This window comes from Cyanistes caeruleus, chromosome 5 (assembly GCF_971803275.1).
Source record: "Cyanistes caeruleus chromosome 5, bCyaCae1.hap1.1, whole genome shotgun sequence".
Lineage (NCBI taxonomy): Eukaryota > Metazoa > Chordata > Aves > Passeriformes > Paridae > Cyanistes > Cyanistes caeruleus.
The window spans coordinates 49,693,614-49,712,224 of NC_141705.1; the positions used below are offsets into that span (position 1 = coordinate 49,693,614).

General features: G+C 40.4%; 2 protein-coding genes and 1 long non-coding RNA gene across 13 annotated transcripts in view; 2 read left to right on the forward strand and 1 right to left on the reverse strand.

Annotated features, from left to right (window-relative positions):
* TSPAN5 (tetraspanin 5) overlaps positions 1–5,337 on the forward strand; it is an 83,126-nt gene extending 77,789 nt beyond the window's left edge. For both annotated transcript variants that reach the window (XM_023927020.2, XM_086888423.1), the window contains one exon: positions 100–5,337. In XM_023927020.2, the coding sequence (XP_023782788.1) occupies positions 100–165 (66 nt within the window). In that variant the 3' untranslated portion in view covers positions 166–5,337. The remainder of the gene's footprint in view (positions 1–99) is intronic.
* A 3,179-nt stretch (positions 5,338–8,516) lies between these two features.
* The window catches only part of RAP1GDS1 (Rap1 GTPase-GDP dissociation stimulator 1), a 90,231-nt gene continuing 80,136 nt past the window's right edge, over positions 8,517–18,611 (reverse strand). For all 10 annotated transcript variants that reach the window (XM_086888414.1, XM_086888416.1, XM_086888422.1 and 7 more), the window contains 4 exons: positions 17,645–17,784; positions 14,640–14,766; positions 13,249–13,377; positions 8,517–9,184 (listed from right to left, as the gene is read on the reverse strand). In XM_086888414.1, coding sequence (XP_086744540.1) covers positions 9,057–9,184; positions 13,249–13,377; positions 14,640–14,766; positions 17,645–17,784 — 524 coding nt within the window. In that variant the 3' untranslated portion in view covers positions 8,517–9,056. The remainder of the gene's footprint in view (positions 9,185–13,248; positions 13,378–14,639; positions 14,767–17,644; positions 17,785–18,611) is intronic.
* LOC147653100 (uncharacterized) lies at positions 11,656–15,534 on the forward strand. The gene is made up of 3 exons (XR_015286708.1): positions 11,656–11,766; positions 11,917–12,102; positions 15,179–15,534. It is a non-coding gene; the product is annotated as an uncharacterized LOC147653100 (long non-coding RNA).

Below are 18,611 nucleotides of genomic sequence, written 5' to 3' on the forward strand. Positions count from 1 at the left end.
TTGTTTATTTAATATCTAAGCTCTTTATAATCAAAGGAGTTTGCCTGTGTGAAAAGAGTTGTCCAATGCTCCAAATGAATAAATTGTTGTCTCTTCCAGATATTTGGGATATGCTTAGCCCAGAATTTGGTTAGTGACATTGAGGCTGTCAGAGCCAGCTGGTAAAACTGCTGAAGTAACCACAACAAGACACTGGACAACTGAAACCCTCTGAAACCTCCAGTGTGTCACTCCGACACCAAGCTGTATGGACATGGGTGACAGGGAAGCCTTCTCTCCTGAGCAGTCTCAAGTCTAAGTTCCTGATATTGCAGTGAACTTGTGTTTCTTTGGGGTGGGGGAGAGAAGAGTGGGCTGTTGAAAATCTGCTGCTCACTGACAATTTTTTCTTTTAAACCACCACTTTGAAAGCTGTTGAGCCGTGAATCTCTACTGTATTCTTGATTTTGAGTAACAAGTGGACACTTTTTTAAATTGGTGTGTTCAGTGAGACAGAGTTGCGTTGTTGTAGTCTGTGGATATGCTGTTTATTCTTCATGTCATGAGCTCTTTGATAGCTGCCAAATATTCCTGAGATGGTCTATCTCCTCACCACTCTGTAAAGGAACAATCTTCTTGTTTTCACAGCTAAACATAGCTACAGGCCTAAACCCATGAAGCAGGAAGCAACTTTCTATGCATCTATTGTACAGTAAAAGAAATTGTTTTTAAAACAAGGGAATTTTTTTTTATGCAAGCTTCCAACTATCTCCCTATAGTACATTGAGGTTGGAATCAGCAGAAGGGAGAATTGCTTAATTTTGTCAAGATCTTTCTTCCTTCTCCACCCTTGTGTGAAGGGAAAGGAGTTTTGTATTTGACAAAAAGGGTTACTGCCATACCTTTGGATATCAGTCTCTTAAGGCAAGGATGGGATATGACTGTATAAATGTATGAAAGCAGTGTAGATGTTGGGTCCAAGTGAAGAATAATATTCAAAGAATGAATTATATATTAACTTAAAAAAAGTCAAAACTTATGTATCTGATATGGCAAAATCTTTTGTTTCTCTGAAATTTAGTGTAACCTAATGTATTTAGGGATCTCACTAATATTAATGCTTTGACATACTTGTGCGAAGCTTGTTTCTTTGGTCTGTTCCTAGTTGGGGCTTTGGTCTTTCTTTTTTTCCCTTTTTCTTTTCTTTAATTCTTTTTACCTGCATGAGCTGTGGAATAAGAATCTGTGACACTCCAGTGCTTTAAATATGTGCATATGTTTTAATTCAGTCTAATCCAAACTTATTTATTGATAAATGCATGTGATTATGGAAAGATCATATCCCATTCTCTTGGAAGTTGGAGAGAACAGTTTTTGCCAGAGTAAATGCTTACCTCCAGTGACCTAATCTCCATGCTATGGAGATGTGTCTCCCTTTCTTGCTCTAAAGGCAACAAGAGCTTTCTTGAAGCGACGGAGTAAAAGTCTTTAAATAGAAGCATTTATTAGATCAGTTAAGACAGACCCTTTTGAATTGGACACAAGAAAGCTGAATGTGGAAAAAAGCACAAACAGTAGAAGACGACTTCAATCAGGCTCCATCCAGCTTAGCACTTTTGATTTGTTCTTCTTCGCTAATAATAGAGAACCTAAAGACCTGACCATGGCTTGGTTAATTTATTGCACTTTGTATAAATTTACCATGTTTTATGACCCTTCTCAGTATCTCCATACCAGTCCTGAAAGCTGTGGTCCTGCTTTGGTCAGACAGTGGCAAAGGGTGTGTAGCACCTCAGTAAGGACGTAACATCTTTCTGAGCTGAGTTTCCTGAAACAGGAGGTATATGGAGTAGAGGAGAGGAACACATTGCTTTCAGAGCTCTCCTGTTTTGGGGGATGGATAGAAGGCTGATCTGATGACTTGTCAAGGCCCTTTCTGGTCCTGTGACTCTTAAACAAATGAACATATGTACCCTTGCACATTATGCCTTTCTGTGCTTTAGTTGGCTGTGGTTTTTCTCACCTCTGGAGGCTGGTGATGGGTACACCAGTGCTTCACAGATGCCTCAGACAGACCCGTTGTCCTCCCATCTTGGAGCATTACCTCATCCTCTTCTGGTTAACTCCCACTGACTGGCTCTGAATCAGGCAGCCTCCATATCCTTTGGTATCTGCTGTTAAAGGCTAGCCATGACTCAGAGTATTTTTAAAGCCTTTCAAAGTAATTATAACTCATTGTCCTTAATAAAGTTGGTTCCACCTCAGCACAGTGTTATGTTTTTCTTAGCCACTCCTTGACTTGAGGAGTTACTGGTTGTTTTCCCCTAGAGGGACATACCATTTTGCATGATAGTAGCAGGACAGACAGATCATCAGCACCGGTGTTGCTGCACTGAGACAAAATGGTGCAGGGAGGAATCAGGGGAGTGGGGTTGAGGAAATAACCCCTCCACCAAAGAGCCTTGATGGTGATCCTAGGCTTTGGTTTGGAGGGAAAACAAAAAGCCTAATTACAGAAACATTCCTTGTTGCCACTGATCTTGAATACTGCTGTTGCTGCTCTGAGCTTCTGAAGATAGCTTCTTTCTTCTACTTGAATCTCTGCAGTTGTACTGTATTGGCCTTCTGTCTTGTCATGCTGTTCTCTGAGTTCCAGTCTGCTGGCTGTGCTGTTGGCAGTGGCAGACTGATAGGAGGGTAAATGCTCCAGGCTGAGCAATTCTTGTTCTCACAACTTGCACGTCTACACACAAATGTGCAACACTTCTGAATCCCGGAATGACTGACTGTTCTTAAAAAAACCACTAAATAACTTACTTTTCTAGAGCTTGTCTTTTTTGCTGTGGATGTTGATCCTTCTCCCTCCCATGTTCCCAAGAGATACTTATTTACTCATTTTTGCATTGTTTTGATGGATGTGCACTGAATGTTTAGGATTAGCTGTCTGTTACACATTTAAGTCCCACTTTTTTGTCTACAGATCAGGTAAGATGTCCTAGAAATGTCCCATCAACAGCTACTCAGCAGCTTAGGTGTCCAGTTTGGAAAGCTTGTGGGAGGCCTTGGAAATCAATGTATTATTGTCAGAGCCTCCCAAATATAAGCAAACTTGCTCCCAGGAAACTTAGAAAAGTTCACATGAACTGCAACTAAAGCACAACTGCTGGCTACATGGGCTTAGTGTCTAAAGCAATAAGATGTGGTAGGCACTAGGATTCCATGGCAATTTCTAGCCTGCCTGATGTGGTGGTGGGGTAGGTGTGAGTTCAGAGATCAGTCTAATTATCTTTAATATTCAGTAGTTGTTCAGAAATTTGTTGTCAGGCTTGTGGAGTGGGAAACGGCTCTGTTTACTGAGTAGTGGCATTACTAACGAGGACTCTGGTAGTTCAGCAGCAGCAGCACTGGCTTTAAAGCTATTTCCATATATCCCATTGAGCCCTGCCAGAGGGCATCACAGTCCTTGCTCCTCTGCTTTCTAAATACCCTCTGTATTCACAGGCCTTTCTGTTGTTTGGGTTTGGTTTTTTTTTTATTTTTATTAATAGCCTAATGGACAAATGTTTGATTAATCTCTTTGTGTCTGTTTTGGTAGCAGTAGGATCTCTTTGCTTAAAATCCATAATTTTGATTGTGCCCCTTAGAATTTGAAGCTGTGGGGGTGCTTGCTCAAGTGTACTCTGTCCCAAAAGCCTTCTTCTCTCCCCTTTGAGAGGGATGCTCATTGTAGTTCTGGTGTGTAAATAGTGTTTGAAATGTAAATAGTAGCATGCAGATTAAATGATTCTTGCACATGACTGCTTTTCCCCCTGAAAGTGTTTATTATGGAGATGAAAGGTGTCTGCCAGGAGAGTTTGCTGGTGAGTTCTGAGTGGCTGTCTGGGCTGGGCAAGGGACAGCAAGATGGAGCAGCAGGAGCGTGTCAGCTGTCCATGCTCGCGTGTCTACCCAGTGAGTGGGTGACACCTGAGGAAGGTGAAGCCCTGGCCATCCCTTTGGGCCCTGGTTAGTGGCAGGGCCTCCCTTGCCTTTTCCCTTTGCTGCTTGACATTAGAACAGCATTAGACTATAAAGTGGAGAGTTAGGTGGCAGAATCTCCTACCAGTTATGGGAGGTGGCCATCACTTGTGGCAGGACTAAATATGGTGCTATAAGAACTGACCTGGACATCAATCTGTGTTTTCAGTACTTTAGAGATGCCCTTGTTAAAATTGGTCTTGATTAACATGGTTGGTTATGAGAGAAACTATTGGCTGAATTTTTGATTCTGTTTCCCTTCTTGTGTATGTATTTTGGGTGCATTGAAATAGCAGTTTTGCAAAGGACTGTCCTTGGAAGGACAGTAGACCTCAAAAGGTGTCATGCACTGCTGAATGTCCCAGTTCCTACCATTTTTGTTTTTTCTCTGCATCTTTTTCAGATACCTGTAACAGGTGATGAAACTGTGTAAAACAAATGAACTAATACTACCCCGATCCATTAGCTACCAAATTTGCCCCTTGAAAAAAAGAAATAAAAGAAATCTGTCACCCTTAACATGCAGTATACAAAGAAGTGTTGTACTACTAGTGTGCAAGAGGCAGCACTGCTAGCTGTCTTTTGTGTTTTGGCAATTTAAGTGTGTTAATAAAAAGCTCCATCTATATGTGTGTTCATGTTCACGCTCTGTACGTAATAGAGATGGACCTTGAGCTCTGGGGAGATTGGGATGTGGGTTTGTGACTCAGAGCCATTTCTGATACTTATATTCCAGATAAGTTCCAGCTGAGTCTTTCTCTCGTTCATCTGAAGGTGTACAGCGAGGTGTCAATATTTACCCTTTGTGTATCATTCCTTTTTATACGAATGTATTCTCTTGTGTTCCTTTTTTATCAGTTGTAAAATTGATTGTAAAAGCCAACTACACTTACCGATTGAAAGTATTGCTATAACAGAACTGCATGCCCAGTAGAGTTTGACTTGAGCTTTAGTTTTCTGATTTCAGACTGGTTCCCTTCAGTCTAGGAGAAAAGCATAGATGAGGTGCATAATGTATTACTTGTCATCTTTAGCATTAGACTGTGGTATTGTATCACATGCTGATCTCAATGGATGTAACTGGAGTCTACTTAGGAAGTTAATGCAACTTCCTGGTAATTCATTTTAAGCTATTGAAAATGGTCTTGGTCATGCTACTTGTGTTCTTGGGTTTTTGTTTTTTAATAGAGGCATTTTTTAGGAATGTTTTAATACACTTATGATGGACAATACAATAGTTTTAATAGTTGTGCAGTATTCTGTATTTACTTGAAGTAAATCATTTTATATGCAATTTGTTAGATAATTACAATTTTATAAATAAAATTGTGTGAAATATGATGTTGCGAATGTGTATGTACTCTTGATGTAGCACTTAATATTAACAAGAGAAAGATACATTCATGGAAAGCTCCTCCAGGAAAAGATCCCTACCTCCTTTTCTCCAAACCAACAGGAAAAGTAAATCCCCATCTCTCATATGTGTTGTAGGATACTGTGTTCTGATTAAATCACAAAGCATGCTTATGTCACCAGTGGCTGCCCTTAGGTTAATAATAAGCTAAGACATGAAGAGCATGCCCCCACATGAAAAGATCCTTTATTTGTTGTCAGCTGTTGTTGAAGTCTCTGCCTAATGAACATGCTCTGCTTCTTTCCAACAGGTTGCTGATGTTCCTCAGGCTGCAGTGGCTGTGCAGATTCTCCCCAGAATTATTCTGGTGACCCTCGTGTGTTGAGAAGTTGCTGCTTTACATGACTTAGGCAAATGAAATTCCCACCTTCCTTTTTAAAAGTTTAAATAAGTGCAGCATGTCCTTAAACAGAAGTAGTGAGAACTGGCTTACATTATTGTGCAGGTAAAAATGGGTAATGATGACTTGTGCTACTATGGATAGAGGAGGACACAAACTTTATTTTTAAAGTATTTCAAAGCCTCTAGGTTTTGTACACAAAATAGTACTGTGATCAGTTTAAAAGCATATCTATATCCAAACTGAATTCTAATGCCTTTTGCGTATTTCAGGCATATGACATTTATCTGTATATATGGAAATGATTTGACAAAATAAGAGTCTAAATTGGGGACACACAAACAGAGGTATGACCAAAAGTTGACAAAAGAGAAGAAAAGCCAAGGACATTGCCTAATAGATGTGACAGACTTGGATAGGCATTTTCATGATGGAGATTGAGACTAAGAGTGGCTACCTGCTATCTGTCAAACTCTTAACAGACTTGTACACTGATTCTTGAAGTTGAGGCTAGTTACCATTTTGAAACAAATGACATTTTTTAATGGGTGCTGTGGATGCAAGGCCAGTATTGTTGGGGTTTGTGCCTTACCCAGAGTGAAGGTTCTCCTTGTAATAAGGACACTGAAATGTAAAAACACTTGTGTTCACTTTCCTGACAGTGCTGTGCTGGGCCTTGCAAAGTCTGTAGATGATGAGTGTGACACTCGAGGGAGGTGCTGCCTGCCCTGTGGTGTGGCTGTAGGGATCGTTCTGGCTTGGCTTTGGTGGCACTAGGACAAAGACAAGGGCCTATGTCTGGCATTGCTGTCATAGAAACAGTCTGAGCAGCATATGTCAAGCTTTGCTTACATGTAATCTAGCTAGTAAACATCTAATTGGAATTACTGTCAGCGGTCCCACTTCACTTGACTTCAGTGCAGTGAGTAGTGAAATGCATGTGATAGTAATGTCCTTAGATCCCATTTGTTTTTAAAGGTGCTCAGAGGAGAAATGATTTACAGCTACACAGAAGTGACCTGCAGGCTGCAGCATGCCTCAGGACAGCACAGCATTTCTGTGGCTAGACAGTCTTTTCAATTACCTCCTTCTACTGTGACATACACCCGTCTTTGCCCTTACGTGTGCTTTCCTTCCTAGGCTCAGCACAGATTTTATCTAGGAATGTATGTCATTTGATATTCCATGCAGGGAAACCATTGGACTTGCTTGCTGGGACAGTAGTATGCCTGATAAACATTTAGTGGTGAGAATAGAGCTAATGCTTAACCACAGCTGTTTGGTTAGACAACCAAATGGGAATGCTGTCAATATCACAACCAGTTTGTGTGAGCACTTGCAGTTTATACCAACTGCATTGGTAAAATGCAGTCATGAGGACATGAGGATCAGTCAAAAAATACTAGTCCCTTTTAGAATCAGGTAGGTTGTTGTAACTGACATTTCTAACAATAACATAACTAACAATGTTATTTCAGGTTCTGTTTAAGTCAATAGAAAGAGTTTCTGTGCCTGAGAAAATTTGGGCTTGTGAGGGCCTGTGAGCTGTGATTGTAAACATGCTGGTTATGTTCAGCAGAAGTGCAGAGGTTCCGTGTTATTTGGAGCCTGATGTCACGAGTTCCTGGTCCATGCTGACACCTCTACACTCTCAGTGGCTTTATTGCACTAGTACTAGCAAATGTCTTTTTGTGTGTTTTGTTCTGTTGGTTTTGGGGTTTTTTTGCTGTTGTGCAGTTTGGTATTGGAGGCTTTTTCTGCATGTTTCTGACACTCGCTTAAATAGATGTGAAATCTCTTCAGAGTGAAAACTGTAGCATCTGCAGTGTTTTGGTATGATCTGAAGAGCTTAAGCTGACTATTGAAGTCAAGTTTCTTTTCATACTCAGCTTGTGTAAACAATCCCTTTACCCTCATGACTGGCATCTTCCCATCACAGTATCTGAGGGATAGGCAGTGGTCTCATGGAGCTGGGGAGTGAATTTATGAAGGTCAAAAGCAGTGGTCTGCAATTACCTGGCATGGGATCTCATAGGTGCTTGGACTTTGGGTTTGCTGCCTCTGCTGGTAAGAAAAGGAACTTCAAACTTCTGAGGCTGCCATTTCAGCACTAAGAATGCTGAATTCACTTTAAAATGTTACAGATCTTATGACTTTCATACATGGGGGGTTTTATCAAGCTAGACAATGGTATCACACAGTTCAAAATAGCATTTGCAGGCTTGCTGGAAACCATTATCCCAACTAGCTCCTTGTTTTGCCAAAGGGCTGTCTCCTGGTTTGCTAGCTGGCATGTTATAGATCTATGAAAGAGCAGTTGTGAGACAGGATGCTGAGACTGGCAGTTTTCCATCTCTCTTACCTAGGAAAGGAGAAAAAGGAAGTCTCTTGCATCTTGCATTTCTCACCTGATGGGCTTCTGTTGAACAGCTGCTGCAAGACAGACCTTTAAAAATCCATCTCCAAAAACCCTCTGATAAATAAACAAGCAATCCCAAGCAAGCCCAGGAGCACTCATACGCACATGGCTTTATAGGGTAAGGATTGTATCATGCACTGCTGCTAAAATGCATGATTGTTACGCCACACAGTGCCTCTGTGTGAGCACACACAGTGGAAGTGGTTGGAATAGCTTCCTTTGTATCTGCTCAGCCGAAAGGCAGCAATTGTGTTGGGCCAGAGCCAGGAGCAAAAAGAACTCACCAGTGCATGGTGGTGCAGTGGCGACTTCTGCGTGGGATTAGAAAAAAAGGACAAACCACAGGATAAAGTGAGAGCACTGAAATTTTTATTTGTTACCTCTAGGTACCACGAATTTGACATTAATAGGCAAGACCAGTGAATGAGCAGCAGTACATTGCATTCAAACCTGAATCTCCAAAGCACCAGAAATTGAGCTAGATTTACTTCTTAATCCTATAGTCAGCACACTAGTCTGGACTTGCTGCATCTTGTATTGTCCCTAATTTAGTAGTACATTTTTATGCAGTTAGGGGGCATGAGGAAAGAGTCAGTTGTGTAGTACCACTTCTACATCATCATAGGACTACAACATGCACATTCTACTATGTGGCCCAAGCAACAAGAATACAAGTAGAACAGTTACGGGTGGAGACAGTTTCATGTTAACACCACCTATGAATTTGTAGAAACCTTTTTGGATGGGTACCTACATCAGTTCATCAATTTGTGTGGGAACGTTACACGCATGCACAAGTGATACAGTGGAAAACATAGCAGGAGCGGCAGCAGGACGGAGGACAAAAGTGAAATCTGTGATGGGATGCACTGGAAACAAGACCTTCCTCAGCTTTCTACAGCAAGTCTCTGCTCTGTTAGCGAGGCCTGCTGGGCAACAGTTTTGTTCTCATGGCTGCGGAGTTTTGATATGACTTCTAGAAACGCCATGCTCTGCACTTCCTTTTGAAGAGGTTCTGAAAAAGGAAATATTAAAAGAAACAGTGCTTTGTATGAGACAGGCAGAAGAAAACTGTGAGAAACTTTTCTACTAAACCCTGTACACACAAGCACGCAGCTGTACATATGCATAATCTGGTTACTGTTTACTTTTTTGAACTGCTTTTGAGGATGGAGAGACAACTTTTCAGGGCCTCCAGCACACAGAAACTCCATGGATTTCAGATAATGATCAGTGATGAAGCTGGCTGCATAGCAGTTAAGAATATCCACCTGGATTACCTTCTGAAACATGCTTAGGAAGTATTTTTACTGAAAACAGTTTTTTGGTTTATCCTTTAAACTAGCCTGACCAAGTAAGTTGGCTGTGACAGGCTCACTGAATAATTTGTGTGTGTCAACTTTTACTGGTTGTGTGGGGGTGTGAGATGGGTCCTTAATGGATGTGTCACCAATTGGGCACTGTTTGCTGTCCCTCTACTGCTCAGCTCTGAAGTTAATGCAAACACAACACGCAGAGCATTGCCCAGTGCTGTGCATATGGATGCAGTGTTTAAGTTCTACTCAAAACTAGGAGACACTGTCTGATGAATCTGATCCTGGATTGCATGTTACTTACTTTTTGTATTGGGAGAGGTTGGAATCAACTCATAAAATTGAGCAATTTTGTAAGAGATTCAATGAGTTTTCTCAAAGCCCTGCACTCTGGACATTTCAGTTTTGATCCAAGATGACTGGTTTTGTTTCATGCCTCACTAGTGAAATCCCACAACAAATACATATAATTTTGCTTTCCACATGTTGCTGGGGGCCTAATCTCTGAATTTCCCAGGAGAAAACCCAACCATGTGTTTCAGACAGCTATGCTTTTTGCTGTATTTACTTTTTTTTTTTTTAAAAAAGAAAGTTTTAGCATTTGTTCCCATCCCTACCTACTTTCTTGAGATTCACGTATTTTTAGTTCTCATGCAGTTTAACCCCTACCATGTAAGAGCTCGAGCCTGTCATGCTGCTGTGCACCTGGGAATGTGTATGTACAGACTGATGTCAGTAAAGCTTTTGGGGTGTTTGTGCTATGTATGCACTTCCTGCTTTCTCCTGAGATATCAGCATGTTTAAGCAGACCTTTCACTGTGCTTTACCATGGCTGCTAACATCCAGTTTCATGGAGACTTGCTTACAGAAGACTGTGCTAGCTAAGAATGCTCTGTTTTGGATGATTCTTCCATTTTCCACTGTCCTCATTTTTCTTTCCCTATCCATTCACTCTGTCGCAAGAGGAACTTCCAGATGGAAAGATTCACATGAAAATAGATATCTGTTAACTGCTTAACAGAATATGAAGTTCAACAAGGGCAAATGCAGAGTTCTTCACCTGGAAGAGTAACTTCAGGCATCAGCACAGGCTGGGGACTGATCTGGGGAAAGCAGCTCTGTGAAGAAGGACCTGGGTGTCCTGGTAGATGAAAGCTGTCAGTGAGCCAACAGTGTGTCCTTGTAGCCAAGAAGGCCATTGGTATCCTGAGGTGGATAGGAAGAACATGGACAGCAGGTCAGGGGACCCTCTGCTCAGTCCTGATAAAGCAACATCTGGAGTGCTTTTGTCCAGTTCTGGGCTCCTCAGTACAAGACATGGAGCTCCTGGAGTGCATCCAGTGGAGGGCAGCAAAGATGATTAAGGGATTGAAACATCTCTCAGAAGGAAAGGCTGAGGGAGCTGGGCCTGTTCAGCCTTGAGAAGAGATGATGACAGAGAAGGAAACTCATCAGTGTGAGTGAAGGGAGGGTGTGAAGAGGACAGACCCAGTCTCTCCTCAGTGATGCCCAGCAATAGGGCAAGAGGCAACAGGCAGAAACTGATGCACAGAGAGTTCCACCTGAACATGAGGAAGAACTTCTTCACTGTGCAGGTGACTGAGCACTGGAACAGATTGCCCAGAGAGACTGTGGAGTCTCCCTCACTGGAACTTTTTGGATAGAATTGTGTGCCATGTGATCTAGGGATGGCTCTGCTTGAGCAGGGAGGTTGGACCACTGTGGTCCCTTCCACCTTGACCATTCTGTCAACAGAGATGCTGGCAGCATCAAGTTAAATGTGATGCCAGATACCCCATAACAAAGCATAGTACCAACAGGAGTCACTGGAGAATTAAACTAAACCAATAATTAAACCAGTGGAACTGCTTCTAGTCTTTATCCAACTATACTGGGGTCAGTTACTTTAAAAATAACTACACAGATCTATTATTTTATTCTGTAGAATAACACAAGCACGTGGCTCACAATGTAGGGATGGTAATGAAAAGAGTTTAGAGGCAGCAGAGCTCTAAGAGATGTACTTCAGTTTTTTCCCATGTAAAGAGCAATCAGCCTCTTGATCCTCCTCTCCTTGGCTAAAATAGTAACACCCCCCACCCCCACCCCACAACTTAAAAGTTTAATAACAGGGTTGCTCAGTTGTTACTCTTGTGTCCTTACTGATTTTACACAGGTCTGTCATCATGAAGCAGGGCAGAACACTGGGTCAGTCAAATGCTGGGTCCTAACTTCACAGCTGCATAATGCAGTGACATGCTGCTGTCTGTTCTCTGGGAGCAGGGTAAGGAGCCTTACACCTAGCCAAGGCTTACAGTGCAGTGGCAGACTGAACTCTGCTGCTTGGATAACGCTAAAATACCCCTCTAAGAGAAGACTGGTCTGTACTCTGGTGGACAAGAGAGACAGGTATTTGACTTTAAATAACTGTCAGTCTTGCAGGTGACAAGATTCAGGAAGGGAAAACCAACTGTCAGGCAAATTTTCTGAAGATTACTATTTTAATTGGAAGTGATGGAAATAAAGATCAAGACAACGAGGCTGACTCTGAACCTTTGGCAAAAGGCTTCTGCTCTGAAATGCATGGATAGTCCCAAGCATGAAATGGCTCAAGAAGGCTGTGAGTAACAATTAAGTTTACATCTCTTAACATTAAAGTGAGTGCTTACTGAGAGCTGAGGTTTGTTATCAAATTTTGAGCAAAATCTTTGCACACTGAGATGTGTATACTCTCTAAAATCAAGTATTTGTTCCTATAAGATGGCAGGAATACAATATTCTCTTGCATGGATGTACAGGTCTCCAAAAATACACTTGCAGTAGGCATGGTGAACTGTGTTTAAGTAAAAAAGCATCTTTGTTTACAGAGACAGCACACATTTAACTGTGGTAACTTTTAATCTATTAATTGAATTGCCATAAACTAATCTCTAGAGAACTTTTATGTTTCACACTTGGCAAGCTGTGCAGACTTTCCACTCTTCTGTTATTATTCAAGTTCTTTGTCATCTTAGTTGTCTGTAAATGCCTAAACCTTTATGGAATGAAGTTTTTTCTCCCTCCACAGATTCAATCTTTCTTAAAGAACTGAATGAAAGAAATGCAGCAACTTCTTGAAACCTTGAATGAAATTTCCCCATGACACCTTGCGCTTTTTTTTGTGGTTTTTGTTTGTTTGCCCACACACAGGTGGGAAGTTGCAATATCAAACCACAGCCTGCTCAAACAGCCTGACCTTTAGCAGAGGGGAAGCTCAGAGAGAGATAAGAGTTTACAGTGTCCAGCACTGATGTGTTAGTGCACATTGTGCCTGGTGGGCTGAGCATATGAGGGTTTTTAAGGGAAAGAGTCCTCCTACTGACATAAATGTAAAGATCTTTCCTAAAGCACCATCACACATCAATTACAGGGAACTTGCAGCTAGAAATGAAAATGAAGTTCTTGTGATCTGTGTATTTACAAAGGCAGCTTGATATTGTACAGCTTTAAATGCTTTTCATTTCTTTCCTGTCAAAGTTTGAGCTAGTTGCATTCAACAGAAGCCAGGTTCAAGTTTTGCAGTTAATATCCAAAACTGAGTTAGCAGCTTCATCCCTGACACTATAGATAGACACTAGAGAGTCACAGTAAACTGAACCTTTGTGTCTATACCCATTGTGGACAGAGAACCAGTCACAGTGTGTTTGCACATGCTCTGTGTTCAGCTGTAGGGGAGAACTATATTGCATACATAAATCTTGGGAAGCAGCCTCTCCTGAATACTCACCAGATCCTATAAGAGCACAGATCAGCACCATGGAGTTATATTTTATTTCTGGAGCACTCCTGTCGTCTGAGAGCAGTCTGTGTAGAATCTGAACAAGCTGAGCATTTTCAAGATCCTTTTCAGCAGTGACTGAAATACAAGTGAAAATTTTTAAGTCTGGAAGTGCCACTTGCTTTGACGCTTCCATGTGTTATCCCTTTCCTGAAACATGATCTCTCACCAGAGTGAAAGTGAGGCTGTGGTACATAACTCATTGGTATAAAACTCAAGCATGTATTTGATGGTATGATAACAAGAATCACAGCTCTTGCTATAAAAATGCGAGGTTGTCTAACTGGTTGAAAGGACAGTCACAGAGTTTAATGATGAAATCCAGTGCAGTAAGCTGATGGAAAAGCCATGAGGTTTTCTAGCTATTTAGGCCAACACCTGGAATATTTCAGCTTTCAAGACTTCCTTCCATTGCCTGAATTTGCTTTTGGAAATTCTGAGTAAATATAGATTGTGTAGTTCTTGATTCCATGGTAGAGGGAGCTGAGGGTCCATTATAAAGCCTGTGGAAAACTTTTCAAGATCTCTATTTGAGTTACTGTCTCTGTAGCTTTCTAAGATACATGTACTGAATTTGGGCTCAACCTTTAAATGCCTGAAGACAAGACAAAGAGATTCATGTGAACAGGAACATCTTTCCTTTTATTAAAAACAATTCCTTGATGTACTGGCAATACTTGAACAGAGCATTCCTGCAGTAAACAATGGATGAAATCGAGAACAAAAATATTTAAGGTTGCTTGTTTAGTTCCTTAGTTAGTAAGTAAGCAAATAGGATAAACAAAACCTCTGTTTAGCATTTATTTTCCTGTTTGAAAACCTGAGGTGTACTACAAATGCAGGTCAAGACATGTAATCATGTCTGCCTTCATATGGCAATTCTTGCACTTATTCTGGGTAATTTAATGAAGATATGTTGGGGGTGTTACCCACCTCCGTGTATTCTCTAATTCTTACTTATCAAAGGTGAAGTGTCCACTTGCCTATTAAGCTTTCTCAAAAGCAGATTAACATTCTAGTGTAGGAATGTGGTCAGATCATATAGTCTCTAGTTTAAGGTATGTTTGCTTTCTGGGTTTTACCCCAAATCTGAAAGTTAAGCTGGAGGGCTGTTCTAGATCACACCACCACCTACCAGAATGATGGAGTAGATCCCATGAAACCAGCGCTCTCGAACTTCCTGCATAACATGATGGCTTGCCTGTGTCCATGAACCACCACAGAAATGCTGAAAAGCAGGTGGAAGGAGGAGGCTATTCTACATTGCATTCTCCCTCTATGGCTTCTCTTGGGCACAGACTGGAAAGGAAACAGGTGGAGTGAACTGCTGGGATACTCACCTAACTCTAGAGCCGCTATCAATGCCAGTGCAACGAGAGCTTCATTTTGCATTATTACATGTTCGCTGGTTGCCATGGTTACTAGATGCTTGATGCCGCCGCTCTGTACAATGGTCCTAATTACATCCTAAAATAAATAACGCAGAAATGAAAAAATTCCATACAAACTGTATTAAATAAGGGAACTGTCAGGGATGCTGTGTTATCTTTGCGTAAGGGTACTCGGCTTTAAGCACATAGAATCACTTTACACATCAATGTACACACATGCAGGCCTCCATATTATCTGTTACTGCTCTGCAATTTTAAGGTACAGGGTGTTAAACCAAGGCAGGTAACCCCATAACTAAGTTAAGACACATATAATAAACTCTTTCCGGGTTATATGGTATAACTCAAATTCTCACACTGTGTCATCAATCATCAAATATTTAGGGGTTCAAAGTATCTAACAATATATATACTTAGGGTAAAGAAAACACACAAACATAGTTATAATAAAGCTATTAAATGCTTCATCTCTCTCTACAAATTTTCAGAGTTTATTCAAAATGTTCAGAGAGGTGAGATCACAAATATTACACCATACTAAGTAACAGAAATGGTGTACTTGAAAAGCTATTGACTGGAAAATGAGCAGTGGTGTCTTACTATGGAATTTTTCTTCAAATACAAAGCAGGTATGGAAAAGGTAGGTATGGGACACCAATGGGTTGGTTTCTGTTAAAATGAACTGTTGTACTGCTGCCCAATATTGAGAAACTTAAAATGTCATTCAACTGGGTTAAATGTATCTAAAGCAGATCAAAAATACACAGCTGGGATTCTGTTTTCAAGTCCAGAGTTTGATCCAATTTATGTGACAAGAGATAAATAAAGATTTCTGGTCTCTACAGGTATTTGTTAGTTAAAATTTCAAAAGTGATCGTGCACGTTTTCACCATCTTATATCCCAAATATACTTGCAAAATCTTTGCCTGAAAAATCAGGTAACTTGGCATGCTGAAAGGAAACTGCTTGAGGAAATGTGGATTGGGTTTTATTATTTTTCATTTGTCCTGTAAGTGCACAAAGGTTTGAAGAAGCATTTATTTCTTGAAACAAGACTACGATTAAAATTTTTCATCTAGATCTTAAATTTTCGTTTGAAACACATCCCTGCTTCTTACACCAGCTACAAGCCAAAACCAATAACCTGACATATGTGCTGAAAATTAATTATTTTTTCAGTCCTTGCATAGGCTTTGCAGTAGCGTTGTTTATGCAAGGAAACAGACACAATATAATCATAATCCTTAAAACGAAATATTTTTAGATAATCATACTGAATATATTAGCAGCCCAAATTACAGCCTAATGACCCAGGAATATCACATTTAAAACCCTTTTTTCTTCTTAAATGACATAATATATGCAAGCATTTAAGTATTTTTACTTAAAATTTTCACTTATCTTTACTTACTTATTTCTGTACGTGAAATGATATATTTTATTATTTGTGATTCTCTGCTGGAACTCCAAGGTAGTTTTCAGACTGACACAATCTGGGAACTAAGTTCTATTGGAATTGGTGTGGAATTTTGGCTATATAAGTCTTATATAAGATAAGAACCAATCAGCATCTTTGACATGAAAATTTTTTATATAGTAGGTGAGCATCACCCTTTAAAAGGCAGTACCGAATAGATGGATAGCCATCAGGTTTGGTGCTAGTGGGCTGAAATCACAGGTACCTACTCCAGTTTTTTAGAATGACTAAAACTGACTGTTGCCTTTGTAAATATTACTCCAAAGCATTTAAAATTACAAGCCAAATTCAAACCTGATGTTAAGAGCCATACAGCTGTACTCATATTCAAACCTAGAGGGCAGCAAAAGCTTAATAAACCCCACCCTCTCAGCTGTTACCCTCTTCACGTCAAATTTCCTCTGAGTACATGCACCCCACAAAAATTAATTCACCTGTAATAATGCTGTTAATTTCTGCCTTAATATCTATTTGATGTCATCAGTCATGTCTCCATATTTAGAACTGAATTCTGTGTCCTACGGGAATATTTATTAAGTCTCACATCTGTGGTGGTGTTTGCCATCCATGCATGCATACTGGGGACTGTGGGGAGGAGGGCAAAAAAAGTGAGAACCAGAAAAATGAACCCTGATCAGTTTTAGAGGCCGAACATAAAATGGAGAGTGGGCATTAGACAGAGATGATAATACTAGAAATCAGCAAAGATTTAAATCCCTGTAAGGGCTGTTGATTTTTTCTTGGAGATGCTCAGTACACATCAGGCCCCTACTGTATTTTTCCCTTCATAAATGCCATGGATGAATGAAGAAGTCACTGTTACAGTCTGAGCTCTCCAAATCACACTTGCTATTTAAGCTCAGTAATGCAGCCTGTGTTAATATCAGTGAACATGTTAAAGGAAGTCTGACCCTGAAATAGCCTGTCTCCAGAGGAGATGTGTTTGTCCTTTATAAGGCTGCTTTGTCTAATACTCAGCTGCACAAGAATGGTGGATTTGAGACTGCTTAGGTAAAGATATTCCATGGATATGAACGTGATGGGAGGAGCAGATGAATTTTTCCTAATGTTATACCTTTTGCCATATACAAGCAATTTTTGTTAGAATTTGGAATAAATTATCATTTCTAATGATCCATCTGAATCTTAAAACTCTGAAACATGCTGTGTGAAGAGTAGGGAGACAGACTATTTCTGGATCTCAGTTTTATATAAATATATAGCAAGATCCTAACAACTGAGTTCACTGATTCTTCTTATATAGCATCATTAAAACATAGAGAATACAGCAAGCTGAACTTCTGCAGAATACATTAAAAATAAAAGTGAGTCAAGCCTTGGGCAGAAGAGATGTAACACACGAATACCCAAGCTGGCTCACTAGAGAAGGATTGCAAGCCGGAGGGTTGGTTACCAGCAACAAGTGCACGGGTAAGTCTTGGTTCTAACAAGCCGATCTTTTCCTCCACTAACTTACTTTTGATTTGCTGTGTCGTATAAGTGCAGAAAGTAGTCTGTTGGACTCTCCCATCACACCTGCGTGATCCTTGGCTTCACACCACTCCACCAATCGTTCCACCAGTTTTACGTTTTTGCCCAGCTGTTCAGCTGCTTCTGCTACATGAGCCGGAGCCAACAACACAACAAAAAGGTTGTCACTTTTTTTAAGCAAGTGCTAGAAAAACAAGCTGAAAGTTATTAACTTGGAGGAGTTAGAAGAACTTCACTAGCCTGCACTACTAGTGGGAAAAGTCTAGGTTGCATTGAAGCAAGTAAAGCCAGCCAAATGAAATTAAAAGAAAAAATAAATCCAGAGAAACATTAATAATCCAGTCTTTGAAACAACTTATCAGCCCAGTTAATGAAGCTTGTGCACTGATTAAGAGCAGGGAAAATACAGGTGATATCATGCCCCCCTGCTGAGCTGTAAGCCAGCTCAAGAATTAAAAACCAGGAGGGACTGCTGCCAGAAGGGAGCACTGTGGTCAGTTAGATCAGGTTTGATAGACTGTAAGTCACTATGTTTCTTTAAAAAAATTCTATTTCACATCCAATTGCTTTACTAGAACTTAAATGGATCTTTTGAAAAAAATAAATACATAGCTAATTTACCTCATGAACTATTTCTGGTTTTTAGCAGATTTCTGATTTTATAAATCCTCTTTCTGGAATAAGTTGGTAACAAAAGGTGAGTTTTCTTTTTGGAATTGCAGTCTGTCAATTAATAGAGTATTATCCTGTTCCAAGGACTGAGGTACAGCCAGGGAATACAGCAATTGAACAGCAAAACAGGAGTGGTAGCTCAAAACACTCACGCCTCAATACACACTTCTAATGTGACAGTGTAAAGAAGTTCAAAAGTAAATAAGCATTTGACACCTATTTTGAGTCCCTGGTAGTCAGTTTAGGAGTTCTGAAAAAAAAAATCAACCCATATTCCTCTC